We start from the raw sequence: 25669 nt of genomic DNA on the forward strand, positions 1-25669 counted from the left end.
TATATTTTTTCTCCTAACATTTTATTCACTAATTAATTTTTATGAGAAGTCCGTATTAATAATGATATTTTATTTTCGATGTTATGAATTCAACTTAATTATGTAGTTTAAAAAAAAATGACACACAGAGCAACAAATTCAAATTGAAACAACTATGAAGTTGTGGTAACATTTCTATAATAATATACTATATCAAAAGGAAAAATCAATAAATAAATAAATAAAATTCAAGTTAACCCCTGAACATGGAAGAGCTACTGCCTGAAAAATGAAACCTAAATATCAAGATCAAATGTCAAAGACTAAAAGTAGAGTTAGTCAAGAGAGAGACACAGTGGACAACGTGGCCCCATCGTTGTTAGCCTACGAATAATAAGAGCATTCAGCACCCCAGATGCAAAGCGCTAAAGAGAATTCTATTGCACTGAAAGTTTAAAAAGCAAAGCAAAGTCATGCACTTACGAAGGGCTCAAATCTTAATTAACGACCATTGAGAAGTTTGGCGAGAAGTAGGTAAAGAATCCTAATATATGTACACACTAGAACTGTAGAACATGCAGGCTTTAATTGGATAGCAATATATAAGACGAGGAAGACAAATATCCGATAACACACACGCAGGTCATGGTATCTACTAATTTTGCCGAAATCCAACTCAACAACCACGCAGTTGAGCTTCACGACTCGTCAGCGGAACATAACGGACAGATGTTTCAGTTCGGACACTGAGTGAGCCATCAGGCTTCTTGTCAAGTACCTTCAGATCCTGGAAAAGGTTTCCGACTGGAATCACCATTCTGCCACCAGGCTTCAACTGGTCGATAAGGGGCTGTGGGATCTCTGCCGCGGCTGCTCCCACATGAATGGCATCATAGGGCGCAGATTCTGGCCATCCTTGCCTGCCATCTGTAACCATGGAAACATTAAGCAAGTGATGTTATTAGAATGTGAAGAATATTGTTACACTCACAGTGTCACTTGGATTCCAAAATTGATCACAGAATACATACAGCTTTCCTAACATTACAAATTACAAAGACCTTAAACAACCTTACAAATACCCTAAACAACCAATGGCCACCTTTAATAGAAACTAATAATTTGGTTTTCTGAAGGCAGGTGTCACGTTGGGATGCTCTCAGCCTGATGGTGTAAAGCTTTCCAACCAAGTTTCAATGTCAAAAACTAGTGAACCAAGAAGAAAGAGACTCCATGCTAAATATTCAAGATAAGAACTAGCTCATGGAAACATTTTTCTTTCCCCACATTGTTTTTAATCTTCCAAAAGAATGAATCTGACACAATCAGATTTAGCCATATGAGATTTTAAGTCCAAGGTCCATCAATGGGTCTGTGTATCGAATTTTTCAAATATCTATGCTATGTTGTATCTTCCCTCTATATTACATGATTTACATTCAACAGACAAATAGAACATACCACCAACATGTATGGAAAGGGAACCTCCCTTCAGTAACCGTGCAGCTTGGCTTTTTTCGATGTTTTTGATGGAAGTGGCAGCAAGCTCAGGAATGTGTTCTACACCCACTGCACAACCTTGGGGTCCAACCATCATTGCAAAACATGCAGTCAAGAACCCAGTCCCTACATAAGAGTCAACCGTAAGGTAATAAGTATTTGAAAGATATCAGCTAGATGAAACAATCCAATGATTATGCAAGACCAGTGTAATAAATAACTGCCCAATATTACGTGTCAGATCTCCCATCTGACTGATTGCAAAAGGCAGAGGTACAAATTCAGCTAAGCATGGTCTTAGATACATGGGCTGCTGCAGCCACTTTTGACGTGGTATGACATGAAATAGGAGATATACCTTCTTGGTCTGGTTCTCCAAACAGTGGAAAGCACAAAAATGCATGTATACATAAGATTTGACTTTTGAAAAAGCAAGTATATCTGGAAACCTATCCCGTAACATTGATAGGACCATAAATAGAGGACTCATACATCCACAGTGTCAGGTTTTAGCCCAGACAAGCATCTCACATGGATCCAAAGCCACAAAAATTACCCAAATAGCATGCTTGTCCAGCAATCCCAACCATAACTTGATGAATTGGTATCAGCAGAGGCCAATCCAGATCCTGATACTGAATACTAATCTTTGCTACTCATGACTGTGAGACACTGCAGTTCTATCATGTTGACACCCATGGCAATTGAAGGTTACCATATCACAAGCTTGATAAATGATAACAAGAAAAGAAATCTCCATGTAACCTAATTATCTTTTTCCAACAGTTTTCCTGGTTAAATTTGTGGCAATGAATCAACCGTTTATCATGTTTTGAACTCTCAATGTATTGGCATTTTGTGTAAGACATACTTTTCTCCACTTGAGCAGGCAATGACATAGGCTACATTTACACCTCTTTCCAAGTGCCAACCAGGCCGAGATTATCTTCTTAAATACTCCCTGTACTCTGCAACCTAGATTCATTACAAACTTTGGAATTAAGCACTTCTTTTATGTTTTACTATTTTAAGGTAATGACTACGACAAACATTTATGATTCCAAATTAGTGGGGGAGGAAATTTTGGAAAGTAAAGCTGTTTTGAAATCCCCCCCCCCCCCCACACACACACACCAAAAAAAAAAAGAAGTGAGTTCCCACTTTTTAATCTCTGGGCTTCTCCAGTAGGGAAAGGTAAATGCAGGATACAATGATTATTTTGCTATTGTGCATGCTTTATAAATGACAGGACTCAGGAGGAAGCCCAGAAGGAGCTGAGGTCAATGAAATGAGGACAAGTGAAATACAGGGCACAAGGTACACATGAATGGAAATAGAATTACGTAACAGGTTTAGCAGATGTCATAAACTTCTCTAAGTATGAAATGACAAAGGACAAATGATATACAGGAGACAAGCTATATAAAAACAGAAATAACAGTGCTAGGATCATTTAAGAGAGACAAAGCCCATCTATTACAAAAGATACCATGCCACATTTTGTAATTTGAATCTAGTACCAGACTATTAACTCCAAAATCGTTCTATCTGAAGCATGGGCATCTGCCCCTCCAGCTTAGCTGGTGAGATTTGAGTAGGTCTTCCATCATGTTTACACCCACCTTCATGACATGGAAGTTGAAGGTTACCTAATTTATGAACCATGGGTAATGTTAATAGCAAAATACTTTCTAAGCAACCAGGTTAGCTTTTCGACAATATACTCCACCAATTCAAGCCAATTAGAATGTTGATGCGGCCATTACAGCCAAATAGAGTGATCTCTAGATTTGCAACACTTTATGAATTTTATGCCTATGTATCAACCTTTTTCTCCTTGTTTTCTGAACTATTGATAAGTTGAACTTATAGTTCAAACATAATGCTTTTCTACAGTCATGACACAATGGCTATACAGCTTTCGGGCTGAAGTTTTCTGTTTCCACATTAGCAGAGGATAATAGCAGCTACATTTATACCAAAATCCATATGCCAACTAAGATGAGATAATCTCTTAGTAATTTTTCATTATGCATGCTTTAGGCTTTTAAAGGACAAGCAAAGAAAGGTCTTTTATCCAAGTATTGAAAAGAAAATATAATTCACTTCAGCTGAACTGCTAACCATCAACCACATCTTACCCCCCCCCCCCCAAAAAAAAAAAAACCACATCTAAGAATAACATTGAAAAACCAATGACAAACATGTATTCTCTACTCTTTTCTTCTTTTTTGTAGTGTCTGAGTTTGGTATTTTGGGGGTGTGGGGATGGAGGAGGGTTGTTGGGTGGTGGGAGTATCTGTTAATGATCAGTAAAGCAAATGATAAGCCCAATCCTGTTGTCTTTTATTTGAACATAAGAGCATAGCATGCCAGAGCATGAGAAACATGATAGAAACAAAAATTAGAAGAAACATGATACCTGAACCAACATCTAGAGCATGCATGCCTGGCTGCAAATTATTCTCCAACAATTCCAGGCACATGGCATGCATATGAGGTGCAGATATAGTGGCATTATACCCAATCTGCATTGGAGAGTCAACATACGCTGGGATCCCGTCAGGAACAAACAAACCCCTATCAATAGCCTCCATTACTTCGGCAACCTTATGGGACTTAAACACCCCAAACTGCTGCAAATGCTCAACTAGACCTTTATTCTTATCAGCACCTCCTCTAGTCCATAATTGCTGCAAAATTATCATCAGAAACTTCAGAACACCTCCAACTTATTGTTCAACCAAAAATTCTAAAATAAAGTTTCACTTACCCAGGTATCATTTTTTGAACTGGCTAGAAGAATATTAAATAATGTAGAAGTCCACAACAGAACAAATAATCCTAAACAGAATTTGTATGTACAAAACTGCAAAGTTGAACTCTGCTTTAGGGGGTTTAAAAAAAGGAAACAGAAAAGCTCTTTTTCCTTTTTTTTTTTTTTTTTTTTTTGGGGGGGGGCGGGTGGTGGTTGGTAGTGAAAAAGAAAAACACCCTTCACATAAAAGCAGATCTCTCCACATCAAGATTCAATAAGATACACGCTCTGAGGTAAAAGAGTCAACCACAATAGATCCAAGTTGGCCTTAAAATCTAAGTGATGCCACGTGAACCCTTAAAAGTTACAAATACATAATAAATTTGTTGCAATGGTGATGGAAATTCTACATAGATCGGAGGGAATCACCTTCTTTAAAGTTCAGAACAACTAAGAATTCTGCCAACCAGGGCTTAAGCATTGGTATAATTTCAAAACTTCTAATGCCTCAGTAAACACTTAGTAGGATACATAATATTATATCATATCTTAAAAAATAAGACAGAAGAAGAAGAAGAAAAAAATCCCAAGTTCATTACTCTAAGCACAGTAGAATCAAATATGTGGATATGATTAAAGATACGTATGGTATGCTAACTAATGTAAGAATTGTTGGGGGTCAAGGTCACGAGATCCCAAACACAATTAGGTTACATCAACAGTCAGCTTTAAGCCCTTATTTGTTTGCACCATCTTGCAAGTAGACACATACAAGATGAGAGATCCATAGTGAATGCCTTTTGTTGATGATTTTGGTTGATGAGACAAAAGCAATGATTAACATCAAGTTGGAGTTATGGAAGTCAATCTTGGAATATGCATCTAGGCTAAATCACTAAGGAGAAAAACGAAGATGATGTTTCACCGAACATTATATGCATCTAAAGTGTTGTGTGATTGACAATTAGTCATTTAGAACTTAAAGGAAAACACTATAAGACAGTCTTGACCAGTTATGATGTATGATGTCAACTATTGGTGATCAATAAAGCATCATACGGATAAACCAACTGTAGCAGAGATGAGGATATTGAGATGTATGAATGAAAAAATTAGAAAGACATAAACTAAGGAATGACCATGTTAAAGTCGTTAGTAGTTTCAAATTTCAATACATTATAAGCTATGATAAAGGTGTTTGAAGTGGTATGGCCATGTTCAAGAGAGTCCCTTCGATGCTCCAATGCAACAGAATAATTTCATTGAAGGAACTAAAAAGAGCTAAGAGCAAACCTAAAATAACCTTAGGACACATGAATAACCTAGGCCATGTATTAAGTAAACCTTAAAATAGAGCTGATTGGTGCCCACAGATCTACGTCACCGCACTGTAGTTGTTGTCATCCTTGTAATAGAGACTTATCTTCTTTATATCCTGATAAACAGAGAAGGCTCACTGAAGAAATCCAAATATGTAGCTTATAGAGTACCTTGAAACCCTAATACCTTCTCAAAGACGGACCAAACAAAGGATTAACAAAGTTGCCAAAGTGTTTCTCCAACAGAACAAGCTGATTAAAGGGAGAACTACAAATTCATGCAGATTAATTTCATTCACCTCCGCAAAAAACATTACTAGTAAAAAACCATGAACAAATAAAAGAAAAGCACCATGGAATTCAATTTGATCGCATATGAGCCAAAAATCCTGGCACATTAACACTCTTCTTTGTCCCCGATCAATGATCTTCCACCACAGAACCTTATATACAAATTAAAATGTTGAAGTTAACAAAGAATTATGCCTCCACAGGTCAACAGGAAGTTAATCAGCAATTCTTCGGACAAAAGATTGATGACGAACGTGATCATTTCTTCGTGCATCCCTCTGGCAGGGTATAGAAGACATTTAAACAGAAAGGAAAGAAAGAACCAAAAAAAGGCGAATGGAAGAGGGAAGAACGTCGAACGAAGCCTACGATTTCGTTCGAGGGAAAAGCTGCTTAATAAGAATCAAACATTTCATATAATTCAATTGTGCCCTATTTACTTCAAAAAATTATCAAGTAAAATAGTGAAACGAACTTAGATGAGCATGCTTTTCCTTTTCTTTGTTTGTTTTTAACGTCAATCAATGGTAAATGAAGAAAGTGTTGAAGACAGAGAAAGGAGGAATACCTCCATCGGCAAGAACAGAAAATTCCCCGTGAAGATTTTAGGGTTCGGAGAACAAGACGGTGAATGACTCAGACAAGCGGAGAGAGTGCCTAAAAGCGATGTTGGAGTGCGACGACGGAGGAGGTTGATGCTCAGTAACTGCTTTAGAGGCGTAAAATTGCGGCAACCATACGCTGACTAAGGACGGCATCCTTAATTCTCGCACATTCTTCGCTGCTTTTCATCTCACGCTTCACCTCATGTGGCACTTACGCGAGCCAGTTAAACAAATTAACCATTCATAGTTCACCTCAAGCTTGTGGGTTCGACCTTTGTGGACAACAAAGCTCATTCCGATAATGTAATTGAGGTGTGCACAAGTTGGCCCAGATGAACCTCAGATATCAAAAAAAAAAAAAAAAAAACTATTCACTAAGTGTTACAAATCTCATGTTTGTTCTTTTCATTGGCATGAGATAGAAATATAAACGGATATTTTGATAGATACTATTCACACCGCCAAAGGTGGTATGTTAAAACGGTTAAAGATCCAACTTCTCTAGGTGAGGTCTTGGGTTCGCACCCACATTTAATATATATATTTATATCCCATTAAAGTTTAATTTTAAAGAATATATCATTATTTTTTAATTAATAGTAATTAATTATATTAAATTATCATTAATTAATTTGATCGGATGTCGGATATAAATTTAACATATCTGACGAATGTCTAATTCAAATTAAAATAATGTGTTTAATAAATGGATTCGGATTCGAATATTATCGGATTTGAGACGAATTTGATCTACGTCCCTACATGAAGCGATCCACTATGGGTTGGGTGGAATCGTTTTAAAATCGGACTGCTGAGAGGTGATAGGTCCATTAAGTAAAAATAGACAATCGGTCCCCTTGTCTATCCAGCCTATAGTTGATATATTTTACCTTTAAGTCCAAGTTAGATTTGTGTTCTTTCCCATGTTGCTCCATCGGCAAATACAATAGCTGATGAGCTTATTGGGGGGTCATGTCGGATAGAAACAAGACAGCAATCACTTGTCTTTGTAACTTTTATTCCACGAATTGAATAAGTGGGCTTTTTATCTGATGCTTCTCAGGTTATTATTTAGATGTCGACTAAGCCCCTTCGGGTTTCCCTAACAAACACAGGTATATCTCTCTAGACTACACTCCTTGTTGTTTATCCTGCTTAATTATCCTTGTAGTTGACATTTTATCTAAGGCATTGTTGTCATATAGGTCAGCGTAATGATGCTCTTTCCAAGTTAATCGGTGAAAGTCCCAACTAAGTATCGGGTTTAGCCCCACCGGGTCTAACGTTAGTCGGATACAAACCCCTCGTATCATTATCAAAAGAGAGCTCCGAGCCACTTGTCTTGAGATAGAAGCCATTTTTAGCTGATCAATTTTTTCTATTTTTATTTTTTTACTAACAAAATTATTTTATTTTTTTTAAATAATATTTGTTATCTAATGTGTTATTTATTTTTTTATATGAGGGATGCAGATCAACTTAAACACACCTCAATTTATCTTGAAGGAGGAGCTTTTATATTTATTAAGTTTTGCACGGATTTGAACTTGTAACTTTTTGGAAAATTACGTTATTAGTTATTTTTAGGTTTTTTTTTGTTGTACAAAAATAATCACTCAATATTTCACTTAACAAAATTAACTAAAACTGAGTTTAGGCTTACAAAACTAAAAAAATAGTAAAATTTTTAATCTTTTTGGACAATTTTACCTATTAAAACTAATCACATTGAAGGGGAAAAATTACTATTTTGTCCAAAAGAAAAAAGTCACTAATTTTTCATACCCTTCGAGCATTTTCACCCCCATGTTGGTATGATAAATTTTTGGAGTAAAAATGTCCAAAGGATGAAAAATTATTATTTTTGTTAGTTTTGTAAATGTAAATTCAATTTTAGTTAGTTTTGTTAAGTAAAACATTGAGTGATTATTTTTGTAAATAAAACTTAAAAATAGTTAATCAGGTAATTTTTCGTAACTTTTTATTCACGTGGTCAAGTGTTTTATGGTGTCAAGTCTCTTTCATTTAAGAATTTTCTTTTATAAAAGTTGATTGGCTGATGTTCTTTTTTCTTTTCTTTTATTGGAATCGAGGCATTCAACCTAGCTGGCGTAATGAATCAGTATATATATAGGGGAGCCAGAGGAGATAATTTGTAGACATGTGGGGTTGAGATTACACTTAAGGGAGATTTGAATTCTTGACATCTTACTTATGAGGTGTTGGTCTATTGTGCAAGCTAGTAAATTATCAAATTCTCTACTTCCAATCATTTGTTTAATAATCTAGAATGCCCATATCCCCCAATATATTTCTATTGATCTCAACTTTTCTTTTAATTTTTTTTAATAAAAGAAAACTTATGGGTTAAGTTTCAAGTAACACTGGGGTTAAATATAAGGTCTCATCAATAACTCAACTGAAAAATGTTAATGTTCCAACCCCTTCTCTCACTGGTTGGATAGAAATATTAAAAAGTAAAAAAGAAAAGAAGAAATTAAAACAAATCCAAACACATCTCGACCCTGACAGACCTTAGATTGACATCATCCAAACTATAAGAAGCCCATGCATTTAAAATGAAACTCTCAGTCCATCAGACCATCACTGAGCAACATCGGGTTCAACTCAAAACCAATCAGCCAAGCACATTCCTCATTCCTGTGGGATGTAATATAAACTTCCTTGAAAGGGGTAGAGTCTATAAAACGCTCGAGAAGTGAAGAAGCTTTCCCGAAATAGATAACGTACTCATCTTTGGCTTTCATGTGGATATATATTCCTATCTTTGGCTTTACCAAGGTAGATATTGCTAGTGGGCCCCCTTGGCTATCGTTTGCTATGGAATTTTCTTGGGGCCAAGCAAGCTTGGTGGTCCCACTTGTTCTTTTCTTGCTACTACAATGGTTCCTCGGAGAACGAAGGATGGGATTCTTTAATTAAATATATTAATCATATTATGCATGTAATCAACATATAAGTTAACAACAGATCTAACTAAGATCCAAAGCCAGTTATGATTAGTTTAAGTATCCCATTTGGGAACACACCCACTTGATCTTTTAAGGATAATTGTGGGACACAAAAGAAGAACCAATCACCAAGGGGATATCTTGGTTGGTAATGATCGAGTATCATTTTTGAATCAAATGGTAGCTTAGCGACCAATCTTTAGACTTCAAATGGTACTTTAGGGATGCAAAGGGAACAATATATTTGGATTCGGGGACCAATTCAGACCCTTGCTGCCTGGGTTTTGGACTGTGGGACCAAGACTACTGCTGCAACGCGGTACTTAGAAGTAAAGAAGTGGATTCAGTCACGCACTTTATTCCAAACTGTTGCTGCCGGTACCCGTCACCACGAGATGCATGTGGATACCTTGTTCTTTTTTCTCGCTATATAAGCATGGGAACTTGGCTTGGGTTTTTCATCGAGCAACTCATCCTCAGTTCATTAGTATTGCATCAAGAAAAACAAGTTTGTGACGATGGCAAGCACTCCTCTTTCAAAGATGCCCCAGCAGCAGCCACAGCAACAGCAGCCATTGTATTCTCAGCCACCACAACAACAACAACAACAGCAGCAACCAGTGTATCCTCCGCAACAACAGCAACTGATGGCACCTCCACCGCAGCCACAACAACTGGTGGCACCACCGCCCCAGCAACAACAGCTGATGGTGCCGCCACCGCAGCAGCAGCAGCAACTGATGGCATCGCCGCCACAGCAGCAGCAGCGCCAACCACAGGTGAGGTTCAGTGATGTGGGACAGGGGCCGGCGGCCTCTGCTCCTCTGCCACCTCCTGTGTATGCCCCAAGGATGCAGCAGCCACATAAGATGTTGAGGAGTGACCGCCACATGTTCACAACCTCAGATGACAACGTGATGATGAAGCAGATCCTGGCCACCCATGCTTATGATGGTCGCGAGGTGGAAGTTAGACCCCTTCTCCAACTCATCGAGGATATCCTCCAACGCTCCACTGCCACCACTCTCGACCGCGCTATTCATGTATTCTCATTTTCTTCTCTTCATTTTCCTTTTATTCTTTCGCCATGCTTAATTTTGATATTAAAAAAACAAAAATGTCATAGGCCCCCCTAATTGCATCACACATGGAGAGCTTGGACGAAAGAAGCCACCAGGACGCCTTCGTAGGGATGCTTGAAGCATTGGCTTACACTATACATAAGATCTCTTGCGAGGTTAGATAAAGCGTGCTTTCTTACGTAAACGTTAATTACATGCATTTCCCAAGTGGGTTTCATCGAAATTGACATCTGTGTTCTGCTTTCCCCTGTTTACCATGGACAGTTAACGTACAAATGCTCTGGCGGTGGCGATGCACACACGACAACAGTGTCATTGTTCAATATACTATCAAGCTTCTCATGGGATGCGAAGGTGGTGCTGGCTTTGGCTGCTTTTGCCATCAATTATGGGGAGTTCTGGCTGGTGGCTGAACTCTATGGGACTAACCCCTTGGCCAAGTCCATAGCGATGCTGAAGCAGTTACCTGATGTGTTTGAGCACTCGAACATGTTGAGGCCCAAGTTTGAAGCGCTGAAGGATCTTATCAAGGCCATGCTTGACGTGACCAAATGCATCGTCCAGTTCAATGAGCTGCCATCTCAGTACATCTCCATCGACCAACCACCCATGTCGGTGGCCGCCACCCATGTCCCCACTGCTGTTTACTGGACAATTAGGAGCATCATCGCCTGTTCGTCCCAGATCATTGGTCTTATTGGCTTGGGTCACGAGTATGTCATCTTTTTCTCCCTTCCTTCCGTCTCCTCTATTCTTGGCTCCTCTCTTTTTACTTACGCTTTTAGGGTCTTTCTATTTTTTTTTTTTAAGAAAAAAGAGCCTTGTATCTGAATCTATGCTACGAAAATTACAATTACAGATACATTCCTTCGACCTCTGAAGCCTGGGAGCTGTCCAGCTTAGCACACAAGGTCAACAACATCCATGAACACCTTACCAAGCAACTAGCTCTTTGCTTCCAGCACATTGGTGAGTGAATCAACAATGATTCAACTGAAATCATGTTCAGTTTACCGAATTGATGCTCTAATATGTTCATTTTTTGGTTCGCGGTGGTTATGTAGATGAGAAGAAGCACAACGAGGCCTATAAGACGCTTGAACGACTCTTTGAAACTATTCATATCGACAACATGAAGATTCTCAAGGCCTTGATTTATGCCAAGGATGATATGCAACCACTTCTTGAAGGCTCCACCAAGAGAAGGGTCTCTCTTGAAACTAATCACACTTTGCTAGTTTTATCGCTATATGTTTTTGCTTTGCATGTAAATTTATTTATATTATATTATACATGCCACAATTATGCAGGTTGGGGTTGAAGTACTGAGAAGGAAGAATGTGCTACTGCTGATATCGGACCTTGACATCTCCCAAGAAGAATTATCGATTATGGAACAGATGTATAAGGAGTCCCGTGATCAGCCGTCAAGGCCAGAGTCTCAATACGAAGTGGTGTGGCTCCCCATAGTGGACAGGACACTCCCATGGACGGAGGCCAGGCAGAGAGAATTTGATCGCTTACAGGCGAATATGACGTGGTACTCGGTTAACCACCCTTCCTTGATCGACCCAGCAGTGGTCAAGTACATTAAGGAAAAGTGGAACTTCAACAAGAAACCAATCTTGGTTGTGTTAGACATGCAAGGCAGAGTTGTGAACCCCAACGCCCTCCATATGTTGTGGATCTGGGGAAGCCTTGCCTTCCCTTTCACTAGCATGAGGGAGGAAGCTCTCTGGAGGGAAGAAAGCTGGAGACTCGAGCTCTTGGTTGATGGCATTGATCAACACATATTCGATTGGGTAAATGACAAACACCATATTAATACTATGCAACTTTGCTTGGAATATCTAAACCATTGTTTTCAGCTAGTATTTACAAATAACACTAGATTCTATGGTTAATTGGATTCTCCTAAAATATATATCCATTCTCATTACATCGTTAAATCATAACCAATCCAATAACTAATTGTATTAAAATATAAGTTGGGTATAACTCAAATATTTGATTAACGTCTCATCCGTAACAGGTGTCCCAAGATCGATTCATTTGCTTGTATGGAGGAGAAGACATCGACTGGATAAGGAAATTCACGAACAAGGCAAGAGCAGTGGCACTGGAAGCACGGATCCCACTTGAGATGGTGTATGTGGGGAAGAGCAACCCAAAGGAAAGAGTGAGGAGGAACATCAATGTCATCACCACAGAGAAGCTGAGCCATTGCTGGCCAGACCTCACTTCCATCTGGTTCTTCTGGATCCGTCTGGAGAGCATGTGGCACTCGAAGATGCAGCATGGAAAAACCATCGAGAACGACCGCATAATGCAGGGGATCATGAGAATGCTCACCTTCGACGGCAGTGAGCAGGGATGGGCATTGCTCAGTAAGGGAGGTGGAAAGATGGTCAAAGCCAAAGGGGAAACGATCTTAAACTGCTTCGAGAAGTATGGTGCATGGCAGGAACAAGTTGACCTTAAAGGTTTCATTCAAGCACTTGAAGATTACCTGCAAACGCTGCATTCCCCTCATCACTGCAGTCGCCTCATCCTGCCGGGTCCGTCGGAAGGATTCCCAGATCAGGTGGTTTGTACCGAATGCGGCCGCCCTATGGAGAAGTTCCTCATGTACAGCTGCTGCACTGATTAGTTGCTTGCCTCCCCAGCATCGCCGTTGCTGCATTCCTAGCTTGATCTTTACTCAATGCAGCACTAATATTGCAGTCATACCCAATAAGATGAAGGCTTTTTTTTTTTTAATGTTTTTGAATGTTTTTGGTGTGTGAAGAATCATGTGTTTGTGTGTACGTGCTCCTTACTAAATAATAATAGCATGAATAAATATTTCATTTTAATAGTTGCATGGTTTGCATTAAAGGTATGAGATCAAATTTTCTCCAAAGTCCAATCTACTCTGATTCGGTATTGTCTTCAAATGGCGATTGTTTAAAAAAAAAAAAAAAAGTCGAATTGTGATTTTCTTCCCTTTTCTTGAAATAATTTGGGAATGTGGGTGCTTTTGTCCTTGCCCCTATAGCTCAGTGGTAGAGCGTCAGTCTTGTAAACTGAAGGTCTGTAGTTCGATCCTGCATGGGGGCAGTTTTTTCTTTTTTACGTTGAACATGATGCATTTCGAGTCTCCGAATACGAGACGGGTCGGGTATTCTGTTACACACTATTAGTTACGGTTTTGTCATATGTAACCAGGTCTGGTGCAAGGTCGACCCAAATTTCTGATCCAGGTTTTTTCCGAACTGAGGGCATACGGCTGCCTGTCGTTCTCGAATTGAAAACCAGATGGGAAGGTCAAACGTCGAAACCTAAATCGATTCCACAGTAAGCGGAGATCAATAAAAATCAGTGTCTCTCTGTGTTAGCGTCTTCGTTTCGAATCTCGCAATGGCTAATTTTCTGTATAAAGTCATGAAGAAACCTTCCGCACTGAGAGTCGTCTCAAGCTGCAATAACCTTCAACAATCAAGCCTGGGGGCTTCTTTCGTGCTTCCTCAAACCGATTACCCTGAGAGCAAATCAGATTTTCTTTTTAATCCGAATCCTATTCTGGCGTCTATACGAGGAGAGAAATCAACTGATGCTCAACCCTTGTTGTTCTTCCCTAGTTCCCCATTCGGGTATTGCTTAAGTCACGTTTCGACGCCAGTGTTTGATCCAATGGTCTATGAGGATGCTGAGGACGTTGTGCCTGGTAAGGATCATTCTGTTTGGGCTGATAGTGTCAAGAAGAAGAGGAAGAGGAAGATGAACAAGCACAAATACAAGAAGTTAAGGAAGCGTTTGCGTCGAAAGACCTAGATTCTTTTGGTGAGAATTGATTTTTTTTTTTTTTGGGACTTTTCTTTCAAGAGTCTGGGAATGGTTGGTGGCCAAACTTCTCCCTTTTGGTTTATTTTGTTTATTTTTTCCGTTTTGATCATTGGTTTCGATGGAAAAACAATTTGGTTCTCTGCTACCCCTGTAAAGGTGGAAAGGAATTCTGTTAATCTACACAGAGTATTACAGTTTTTGACTATCTTTACGGGAAAGAGGTCTTGTGCTCATCAGGTCACCTTGAATTCACCTACATTTAACCTAATTTGTGAATATTGAAATGGCATTGTTCATTTTGTGTATATGCCATGATATCAGGAAGAAAGTATGTCTACAGACGTATCAACGCAACTACTTTTACATGCAATGAGGGACTATACTGGTACTCATTTTCAATGACAGGCATCTTAGCTTTTGCACATTTCTATGGGTATTTAGATTCACTTTTTAGGTGGGGGTGTTGCTTTACTAGTATATGCAGATGAGTGGGAATATTAATTCTGGAATTCTTATTTGGTTGTGGAATATTATTTATCTACCTTACTTTTCACCATACACAACAATTTCCGTTTACTCATAGATTTGTCAGGTCTCTCTTTAGGATTCAGCTGTGTGTAGCAGGTAATTTGTGAATAGATAAATCTCTCTGGGATAACCAATTAAGTAAGATAGTCTAAAACAGAGGATCTGTCACTCAAGGAATATTGTAAGTTCTGAAATATTCAGCAAGATGCTGAGTAGACAAGTCGATGTTGGAGTAGGAAAGCTCAAGTTTGAATTTTTTTATGATCAACCTTCAGCTTTCATATAAAACTTGGTAACCTGTGTTTAGGGCACTGAGTGACTAGGATCATTGTAGCCCTAATGTAGATCAGACCTGTAGATGACCACTATTGTACCTTGAATGGAGTAGATAAGAAGAGTATCGGAGACCAAAACATCTGGAACCTGGGATTCCTGCTGCCTGGTTTGATTAGTTTCACCACAAATCAATATCTTGGATTGCTATGTGGCAGGTCCGTCCTTCACCACAGCCATGAAATATGGTTGTGTTGGCTATAAATTGTGGGCTGTCATTGCTGCCCTGTCTTTTAATTACAATAGCAACTAAAGACAGTTTTAAGCAATGTATGATACCCTCTGCTGTCTGCTGTTACGACCAGTTCCATCCTTTACAAAACTTTTAACAGAAAATAAAATAACATAAATTGAACCCAGTATTGCTGGTTCAAGGACTGAATTGCTACTGATTTGAAACAATTAAACAAACCAGATTAAGCATGTTCACACCAGAAGAGGGCCAAATTGGACCTGTTCTTCTTGGACTTCCTACTTTTGTAAGGCTTTGGCTCTGCCTTACCTTGTTCTTGATTACATATACAAACACTCTCCCAGATTATGGGATCTAGGATCGAATGTTCTGAAATGTGCTTCGTGATGTCAAACCTCAAGCAGCGCATAGGTTTCTTAATCTTGTCCTTCCTTCCTGTTTCTTTATTTGTAATTTGTTAAAAAAGGGCCATTTTCCCAGGGTTTGTAGTCGGTCCTAACCTTGTGTTTTTGCACAAAGTGGTTGCATTCATGACTCAAGCCTGGGCGTCTGCCTGGCAGCTGAACCTTTACATTGCTTTAAGCAGTTGCTCCCTATTTGTTTGTTCTTCTCCGGTAATTCTATTTTGTCATGTTCTTTTATTTACAATATTCCATCATCGTCATCTATGTCTTGCAGTAATTCTGTTATCTTTTTGTCTTTTGTAGACCCTAATCGTACCACTTTGATCCTATTCTAATCCAATGTTAGCTCAAACTCCTGAGGATTTTATTTGGAAAAAAAAAAAAATCCAATCTGTACTTTGCAGCCTTCAATAATTAGTCCTTTTTGTGTTATTCAAATTCTTTTTAGGACACTAAGTCCCCCTGTTCCTGAATTTTCAGATTTAGACACAATTTCGTCTGTTGTTCAGCTGATTCTTGATTCTAGAACAAGATTTGCTTTATATAGCTAAGCACTTATTAAAAGTCTTACACTCCAATACAAGACTTCTAAGCTTGAATTCCTTTTTCTTATGGATCTTCTGTGTTACTAGGTACTGTTGATTTTCCTTGATCAGAGCAGACCACTGTTTCGAGGGAATGCTTGTTCTATCAGCCTTTGTTGACAAACTGAATTCCAGCATTTGTCTACTAGAACAATCAGACACCTCCTTTAGCCTGCCATTGGCTTCATGGTACTCCCAACTTCTACCAAGGCTTAGGAGTCCAGAAAGAATATCTGAACTTTTTGAGATGGGAGTGAAGGTTTACTAAATCTGGTAACACAGAAACCAAAACTTATGGAGGAAGCATAGATAATTAAATATGTGGTCTATTTCCCTGCTACAACATTAACATATCTTTCGGTGAGTTTTAACTAGCCTTTTTGCGTAATGGCTGGACATTGGATCTCTTCCGCTCATTACTGTTAAATATTAGATTTGAGTTGTAAAATTCCCAGAAAGATCACATGCAATTAGATGAGAATGGTTCTTGACATCTAATATGCGGTGGCATATAACAGTTGTAGTCTTTTTGCCCATTAGGTGGGGAAGAAGAACAATATATCGGCATCCACTGAAGAAGGGGTCTTGTTTCTCTTAAATAACATCCTCCTTGTTGTAGCTAGGAAATCCAATTTCATCCACATGCATTTAGAGGAATTACTAAACCATTTTGAGGGATTTTATATCCTACCCTGCATAGAAATGGCTTCATTCTTTATCTTGTACGGATATTTTCCCTTAGCCTATATAGAGATTAATTAAAGGGTTGTGGTGCAGTCACTCTTGTTTAATGTTAGATGCATGAAGTCTTGCACAATGATTCTGAGTTTTTTGGTCTCTTTCCCATGAGGCGGAGACTTGGATTTGTTGATCATCTAGAAGTCATTCCTAGCGGTAATCCAAACCTTCATGTGGAGAATAAAGGCCGAGTCTCTGATTCTCTACTAATGTATTTATATATTATTTTGGTTTCTCTCCTTTTGCATTTAACCAAGCTCTCACATGGATATCATCTTTCTGATATGCCAAGAAATTTATCTACTGGGATGTGCGTATAATAATTCGCATCCCGATGGATCGCTGACCTGCTTGCATTCCTATTGAGCTTTTTCCCAGGTTTATTTGCTACTGTTTGGTATATCCATGGTTTAAATTATGTTAGAGATCTTGATCACTCGGTTATATATGCCCATGGACAGGTGAAGAGAAATATTTCCATGGTTAATAATACGTCGGTTGGTAATTCATGGGACTCATTGAAATGGTTGCTGGTCAACTTGATACATTAGTAGAAGAGATGGATTGGGACTTTGGATCATGTCTTTGTAGAAGGATGTCGAAACCACTATATTGAAACAACAGCCATTAGCAGAAAGTATATCCTTATATTTTGCATTGTTGGTTGCCCATGATGATCCTTCACCGTCTCTTGTGGTAGTTGTTGAACCCATTGTGACACAAAACGGGTGAAGCCTCTCGCTTAATTCAAGTAAAAGAAAGGCAGAAATTTTTTTCACCGTAATGTAAATAAAATACCAACCACTAGAGGTATCATTAGTGTCAGGAATCTGAAATACACATTGCATTGTTTCGAAAGTCATTCATTCCCAACCACAATGACCTTCAGATTAAGGAGAGGAATGGCTATGCTAGTTTCTGATAAATAATTCAAAATCCTAATGTTAAAGGGTTGGTTCAGTATGTAATTCAAAATTTTATGTTAGGTTGGTTCACTATGTAAAATACCAAATTTTCATGGTATGAGATTAAGAGTATGAATTTTTTTTTTAGCAAGAGTAAATATCAGGATTTTTAATCAATTACAATGATATGGTGCTTTCAGGTGAGGTCATCGAAGTGCTTTGAACCAAGACGTGCCCTCTGATGGATTTGAGTGAAAATGAATCTACTATTAGTCTACAACCAAAAGCAACCGAAAAGCCTACGAGGTTGAATAATGATCAGGAAAAAGGAAAATTCAAACTGTTAACCCAGAGTAACTACTAATTTAAAGCTCCTCTGCGCCATGTAAGGTAGTTTGTTAATGGCTGAAATTAATCACGATGCCTACAGGAAACCACGGCTTTGTATTGAGAATGACCTACACAATTGTTCCACAGAGGACACAAAAGGGAGCTGATCAGATGAAGCTGTTTAAGGTTGTTTTCAGATTCAAAAACTTTTATTTATTGATGAATTATAACCGATTAAATTGAATTTCTTAAGAATTATCCTTCCAACTCCATTTCGTGACTCTTTCCTACAAGACAATTCCGAAGTTGCATTAGGTAGATCACTCCATTGAGTCCACTCTGCCACTGGAAGTTAGTTTGGTTTATATTTTCTCTGAGATGATAAAATTTGAATGTACTTAGGCGTTCTGTCGTGGTTTCAGACTCATCCCTCAACAATCCCTCATCAGCCAATCTTGAAGGGTGGTGTTGGGTTTTACAAGTGGGAAGGTTTCTTCCCCTCAAGGGTACTTCTTTTGGGGTGCTTCACTGGACTTCCATCGACCCCAGAGAACAGGGCACTGCAAATCACTAGCCAGATAAAAATATTGCTGGACTGATTAGAGTTTGTGTCCAATATAGAAATATTGCCTTCTTTCTTCCAGACAATGTATAATTTGCATCAGCAACTGGTTAGCCAGGGGAAAACTGTTTTAAAATCGAATCACATCTTCAATGAGATGATTAAGCTACTTCATGTTTAGAGATTCCACGACACTAATATAATCACTGGAAATTCCTTTCTTTCAGCAAGGAAAATTGTCACTTAGGACACCTCCAAGATCAAAGACAAAGAATGACACAATAACAAGGCTTCTCATTTGCTGCCAGAGTCAATGCAATCAAACACCACAACTGAACAACATAAATAAAAAATGCCCAATGATTTTTCCGCAACCAACTCATGTCCGTAATCTATCCAACTGATCAACACTTTTCCTTGCTCTCTCAAGCTGTAAATCAACACTCTTTCGAGACTTCTCAAGACAGTCCACACTTCTTCTAGACCTCTCCATTTGATCAAAAGGGATTCTTAACTTTTCTAGCCTGTCAATGTTATTAGATTTGAACTCATGGCTCCTCAATTTTTCAGCTCTGTCAGTGCTCTTCCTTGGTTTTTCTCTTCGGTCAGTGCTCTTCCTTGAAGGCTCTAAACAATCGGTGCTTCGCCGGGACGGTTCAAACCTGTCTGTGCTTCTTCTTGAACCATACCGTTCAGAAGGTGATTTCTCAACTGTGGATACAAATTTCTTGAGGTGCCTAATATATTCTGGATAAAGCTCCAAATCACAATGATTTCCACCTTTGAGCCATAATGGTTCATACTTCTCCTTACACAGCTCCCAAAGCTGCTTACCATGAGAACAGTCAACAACTTCATCAGAGGTACCCTGCAAAGAAATATGGAAGAAGCTCAGAGGAGCAGAAACGTGCCCCTGTAATGCACCAGCAACCCCCATTATACACAAAATATAAAAGAGTTCCTACCGAACACAAAACAAAGAAAACGATTTAATGAAACATGTGACAACCCCCCAGCCCACGGCTGTTTCATGTATAGGCCTGTGTGTTTTCCTCCGTAAATGTCACCAGCTCCCTGACAAGTATATCAAAACACTAAATTCTTTGAGGCTTAAGGAAAGCAAAACAAGGAGCTTCTAGATTCCCTTATTTTTCACTCCCATGCTTCTGCAAATACAGATAACATTGATTCCTTTGATAAAAATCTGAACATTAAAAAAGAAGATTGTCTAAAATAAGAGGGCACAAATGTGTTAACCATCCAAATGCACAAGCAGCACTTTTAGGGGTCATACTATTGTTTGGAAGATAATCTAGATTGAAGGAATTAGAAGAACTAGGGGCAGACCTAAGATAACCTTCAGAAAAGGTGAGAAAGGACATACATAGCTTAGGCCTTGTATCTAACATGGCCTCAAACAAAACTGATTGGAAAGCAAGAAATCATGTAGCCGACCACATTTGGTTGGGACAAGGCTTGATGATGATGATGATAATGACTATCGTTGGAAGATACAAGAAAATAAGATGGTATTGGTGACAAAAATAAAACATAAACCAAATAAACAAATCTACAGAAATTGATCTCCAGATAAATGAACCAATAACAAGCTGTTTTACTATTTTGGCGCAATATATTCTTACTCGACAAGATCGGTGAGGCTGGTTGAAGCTTATATAGTTTCAACTGGTGCCTAAGCTATTTCCCCGCTTGCTGCCAGGGAATCTTATAAAGGGATCCAATCATGTACCCACTTTATAATAGAAGAAGAAAGGTAAAAATACAAGAAAAATGCTAGAACAGAACAAAGCACAAATGTTTCCTTGATTAACAAATTTCACGATTTTCACTTAAACCAATCAAGTACGCAGTGGACCCCAAATACAATAAATGAAGACCAGGTTAGGATGCAAGGTACACGTTCAACTCATCAAAATCACCACAATTACTGTACTACTAACAAGCCATAAAGATGGGACACTCTTAGAAGCCAAAAAACAGAGTTGATAGTGAAAAGGATGGTACTCCAGTGTTAGAAATCTATACACATACTCTATTTTGTTGTAGTACAAGGATAAATGAAAGTTATTTGGGCAAAGTTCTAGATAAAACTTGCCGTAATAGAGAATTATGAAATAAAACCCACTCGAAAGAGCAGGAGAAAAGTTGAAGATCCAAGCGAAGAAGGATTTCTTGAACCCACATCGAGTGTGCGATTCAAGCTCTTGAAAAACATTATCAGGGGTGAAAATAGGAGAAGAAGAGCCATCCCCACAGAACCAGGCTTCTGAAGAACTCCCTCATGAACATGTCTGAAGGGATCTGATGTAGAGATTGGGATTGGATGACAGTAAGGAGAAGAGTCTGAATGTAGATAACATTTGTGTATGTGCTTTTTCTATTGCAAAAGTATTAGACTGCACACAACTGATACATTGGAGCTTAATTGGGCATTTGCATTCACCATTTGATTGTAATCATCAAATTTACCAAATCACTTTGGTAGAAGGTTTTAGCTCCTTTGTGGTGGATGCCACATAAAGTTGTGAGAGGGTGCTCATTTGGAGTTTGTACCTATATACATAAGGGATGTAACTCCTTTGTGATCAACAAAGTGGAATCCATGCTCCCTGCGGTGGGAACCACTAGATTTGTATAGTGCATTGTACCACATCCAGATATGGGTTGTAGCTCAAGTGGTTATTTGCACTGTTGACATGGCCAAACTGGTGAGCCACATATACTTATTCTTATGGATGTGAACGTATATGTATGTGAATGGTGAACATGGAAGGCTAACTATGTGGTAAATGAGTGGTGACTCTCCACATGGCATTATAGTTGAGTGGTTGTATGATTGTCAGTACAAATGTGCAAGTATTCCCCCATTAGATATCTAGTACTGGAAATTTGTACATTAGATCACTTTTCATCTGATCTCTACAATATGTACAAATTTGCATTACTAGAGATGCAATAATCAATTACCAATGGTTTCCCATGGAAAGTGCTTAATTCAGTCAATTAGGAAGTTGACGAAAAACGCAGCTTGTGACCAAAAATAAGAAATGTGGCATAACACATGGGAAGAACAGGCAAGTAAAAGGCAATCATAGCATAATCTGATCTTGTTTTCACAACTGACATTCTTCGAGTAAGTCCTTTTTCTGCAAATGAAAATATATTGTAGTCACTGCATCACAGTCACATTTGAGCTTATTCTTATTGTTGGAGGATCAATTTCAAATTATATGTTTGGAATTACTTTGTACTAGTTCAATTAACATTTACAAACCCAAAAAGTCAAACTGTATGTAGTTTCAAAAACCATCATGCAAAATCAAATGCAGAAGAACAGAATAAGAATACTTACATGAATAATTAGTACAGGGCAATTAACCAATGGGATTTTGTCAATGTTCTGCACAATATGACACCAGACAATGTTCAAGACAAAGAATGTGTAAGAAAATTTCAACATGTAAACTCAAGTATAAACTGGACAAGAAAAATGTACCTTATAGATATCAAACCAATATGTGCGTTTCACTGGGTACATGACACGTAAGCCCGAGAGTATAGGACTATGCAAAACAACAGCTCTTAATTGGGGCAAGCGAGCAGCGAGATCCAATGTGGGGCCACTTCCAACAGATTGCCCATAAAGGATGATGTCCTCCTGCTTAGCCCCATAATTATGTTCAAGACACTTATAGGCAGCTTCGATATCTGCATAAGTGTTTTGCTCACTTGGCTACAGAACAAAAAAGAACATGTACCTGAGAACATGACCTGAATATGCTATGAGGTGTTCTAATGACACCACACACACTAAAGAAGGAATATGCTATCATGCATCAAATAATTTGTAGAATAGAGATTATGATAAAGGCAAAATGAAAAAATTATGCTAACCTTCCCAGATGAGTGTCCATAGCCAGAATAATCGTACCTGAATCAAATTAAAATGTGTGAGCCAACCCTTGGTTTCTACCCTTTAATAGAAAAAAAAAAAAAAGGATTAAGACCATCCAAAGTAATTCCAGAAGACGAATTAAGGACAAGAAAGAGGTTTTCAATCCAAGCCATCCGGAAAAGACCTAACTTCATACAGTAGGCACCCATTGCTTAACAAATGGTTTTTGCCATCGAGCCCAGATCCAAGAACCTCAATGCTATTGAAGTAAAAAAGATACCATACCCAGATCAACCTCTCAAATGGCAAGAACAGAGTTCTCTGCCCCCTGGTTTGATAGGGATCAATTTATTTAGCTAAAAAATGAAGAAGAAATCGATAAATCTATGACTTTTCCGCACCAAAAGCTCAAAACAACCATAAAGCAGCAAAATATCTAATTCTGAAAAATTCAGCCGCAAATTCTAGAAAAAGAATAGCTCAATTCACCGAAAATGCAGTACATTTTACACTAAATATCACCACATTTAATAAGGTTAATAACGACGGGTGATTGAATAATAGCTGCAGCTTCACCCCCGGCGCTGATCCCTGATTATAGTTACACAATTACAACATTCTTGAAGACGAAAGAAGAAGGTAAAGGAGCTTTAAAGTGGGCATAGGTTTATTCACTATCTCCTCCGCTCCAACAAAAACTTGAAAGCTTAATTAAGCCTCAAAGGCTCAAACAGAAAGAGAGAGAAAGTACCCCATGAGATTGACGCGTAAGTGAATGCTCAATTCGATAAAGAGTTCGTACATCTGACCCAGATCAGCGGCGTTGCCATGAGAGTAAAGAAGAGTTGAGGTCGCCATGGGGTGTCGAACGTAGATAGCCACAATCTCGGTGCCCCGACGAGTGGGCAATTTAAGAACATCGACGTTTTCACGGTGAGGGAAAGGACTAAGGATTAAGAGACCAGTGACTTCGTCTGTTACCACCTTGTAAGAAGGAGGGTTTGGTGGGAAGAAGGCGAACTTCGCCGCCATGGATGAAGTCACTCCACCCATCACTCTCTCTCTTTTACTCTCACTATTCAATCACTCTGTGATGCTCAAGACACCCCTTTTACTTGTGTGTGAATCAGACCCAGATCGACATTTCTCTTCCTTGCTTCAGGAAGAGAAAAAGATAAGAATTTTCTACACAGAGGGAGGATTACTTCTACTATTCTCTAATTCCTCCTCTCTGTCTCTCTCTCTCTCTCTCTCTGTTTCCCTCTTTTCTGGAGCATAGATAATCCTTTCTGGGAGAGACAGCACAACCCACACTCTTAAGTGAAAAGACGGTAAATAACCCCAAATCGTCCTTGATTCGGTAGATTTCGTGATGCCCACAAAGAACAATTTTGTCTTTTCGAGAGTAAAGAGGAACAGGATTCAGGATTCACTCACCATGCGCCACATGATTGCTCATCCTCCTTTTGTTTCCTTTATTGTTCTTTCTTTTTCATGATTCAAATTTCAATACCCAAAGCAGCAGCAACAGCAGACGAAGAAGTAGAAGAAGAAATTTGCTGTGAGTGTTATTAATTAATAAGGAAAAAAGTATAACAAAGGTGTAACGGTTATAGTGAAAACGTAACGGGAATAACCAAAAAATAAAAGAAAAAAAAAACGGGAAAAGCGTGGAGCCCATTGTCAACTGAGGTGTGAATGTGTGATGCAGCTGTTATTTATGCCAAGAATTTAGTCACTGACTCAGTCAGCGAGTCAACTCAATGAGAACGGTGTGATCAAATGTCAAAATGAAGTCTCATTTGTAGAAAATGTACGGGTAAGAAAGAAGCTATTACCTATTAAATCTGACTTTGTTTTTGAAACTACAGATCTGGGACCCCATTTCAAATTCTAAGAACCTGTCTTATTGTTCTTATCAATTTTACACTTAGGATTTATGATATGATACAAAAATGGAATCAAGAAGTCAAAGATCTGTAGAAGAGAAGTGGACAAGAGAGTCACATGCAGCCGGAAGGATCCCAATGTCCCCACTTCCAACTCACCTTCCCAAACATCTTATTTTGATTTTCTTTTTTCTTCCAAAAAATGGGAGAGGAGTAATAATAGATCCACACCTACCCATGTGATGGATTACTGTTAATAATAATTAGGCGTAATAGGGATACTGATGATTATAATAGTTAAGTGTAAGAGATAATGGATGATAATATATATATGTTGTATCTAGGGTTAATAAAGGTTTGGAGAACATTTAATTTCGAGTTTGTATCCGTCAAGGTAGAGATTCATATTTCTCGATGGTAAACGGGTTTACATATGATGTTCCCTTCTTATTATGTGATGGAAATGTATGAAGATAACAGAGACGAATACCATCTCTTCAACTTCATCCCTTCCATGAGTAGTCCAAAAATGACTTATTTGATTTGTGATTGACGTATAATTCAATGAATGTATCAACTGACATTGGTTAGTAAAGCTTTTGGGGATAGACACAATTGATGCTTCTTCTCTTATTTTGTGCTGCCGTGCAAGAAAACCAAGAGTAGATTGTTAATTAAATTTTTTTTCTTTCGGGGTACGTAATTTTGATTATTAATTAATTGAAATAAGAGAACAAAGTCACAAACCATGAGGAGTGTTCCTAGTGTTTTTATATACATATGAAGGATGTTGGGGTGTAGGAAAGCATTTGGACAACGGGTCCCCTTCCTTTCCCAATCCCGAAACACAACCCTGACTTTTGCAATTTAGAAATTTACATTTTCCCTTCCCCATAGCATGACAGCACCATGCCACCATACATGGTGCTGCTTGCTTAGTTTGCTAGTTGCTGCTG

The 25669-nt window shown here is 38.5% G+C and overlaps 3 protein-coding genes and 1 non-coding gene across 5 annotated transcripts; 2 read left to right on the forward strand and 2 right to left on the reverse strand.

The window, feature by feature from the left end:
* Nucleotides 1–226: 226 nt before the first annotated feature.
* Nucleotides 227–6658, reverse strand: LOC149020753 (protein-L-isoaspartate O-methyltransferase 1-like). 2 transcript variants are annotated; one of them, XM_089148971.1, is made up of 4 exons: nucleotides 5909–6393; nucleotides 3902–4172; nucleotides 1441–1605; nucleotides 227–906 (listed from the first exon to the last, which is right to left on the reverse strand). In XM_089148971.1, the coding sequence occupies exons 1-4, from the start codon at nucleotides 5909–5911 to the stop codon at nucleotides 656–658; spliced, it is 690 nt and encodes a 229-aa protein (XP_089005097.1). In that variant the 5' UTR covers nucleotides 5912–6393; the 3' UTR covers nucleotides 227–655. The 2 variants fall into 2 exon arrangements, with proteins under 2 accessions (XP_089005097.1, XP_089005096.1); XM_089148970.1 differs by lacking the exon at nucleotides 5909–6393 and adding an exon at nucleotides 6416–6658 and having other exon boundaries at nucleotides 230–906.
* Nucleotides 6659–9898: 3240 nt separating this feature from the next.
* Nucleotides 9899–13356, forward strand: LOC149020754 (protein SIEVE ELEMENT OCCLUSION B-like). The gene is made up of 7 exons (XM_089148973.1): nucleotides 9899–10467; nucleotides 10551–10661; nucleotides 10771–11219; nucleotides 11366–11475; nucleotides 11571–11713; nucleotides 11817–12308; nucleotides 12539–13356. Exons 1-7 carry the CDS (start codon nucleotides 9943–9945, stop codon nucleotides 13154–13156), a joined length of 2448 nt encoding a protein of 815 aa, XP_089005099.1. The 5' UTR covers nucleotides 9899–9942; the 3' UTR covers nucleotides 13157–13356.
* Nucleotides 13357–13533: 177 nt separating this feature from the next.
* On the forward strand, nucleotides 13534–13605 carry TRNAT-UGU (transfer RNA threonine (anticodon UGU)). Its single transcript has one exon. It is a non-coding gene; the product is annotated as a tRNA-Thr (tRNA).
* A 4747-nt stretch (nucleotides 13606–18352) lies between these two features.
* On the reverse strand, nucleotides 18353–24347 carry LOC149020756 (uncharacterized). The gene is made up of 5 exons (XM_089148974.1): nucleotides 23576–24347; nucleotides 22824–22860; nucleotides 22426–22662; nucleotides 22282–22329; nucleotides 18353–19776 (listed from the first exon to the last, which is right to left on the reverse strand). The coding sequence occupies exons 1-5, from the start codon at nucleotides 23875–23877 to the stop codon at nucleotides 19288–19290; spliced, it is 1113 nt and encodes a 370-aa protein (XP_089005100.1). The 5' UTR covers nucleotides 23878–24347; the 3' UTR covers nucleotides 18353–19287.
* Between the last annotated feature and the right edge of the window lie 1322 nt (nucleotides 24348–25669).

The sequence above is a fragment of the Hakea prostrata genome, chromosome 3 (assembly GCF_041222555.1).
Source record: "Hakea prostrata isolate BN-2017 chromosome 3, UWA_Hpros_2, whole genome shotgun sequence".
Classification (NCBI taxonomy): Eukaryota; Viridiplantae; Streptophyta; class Magnoliopsida; order Proteales; family Proteaceae; genus Hakea; species Hakea prostrata.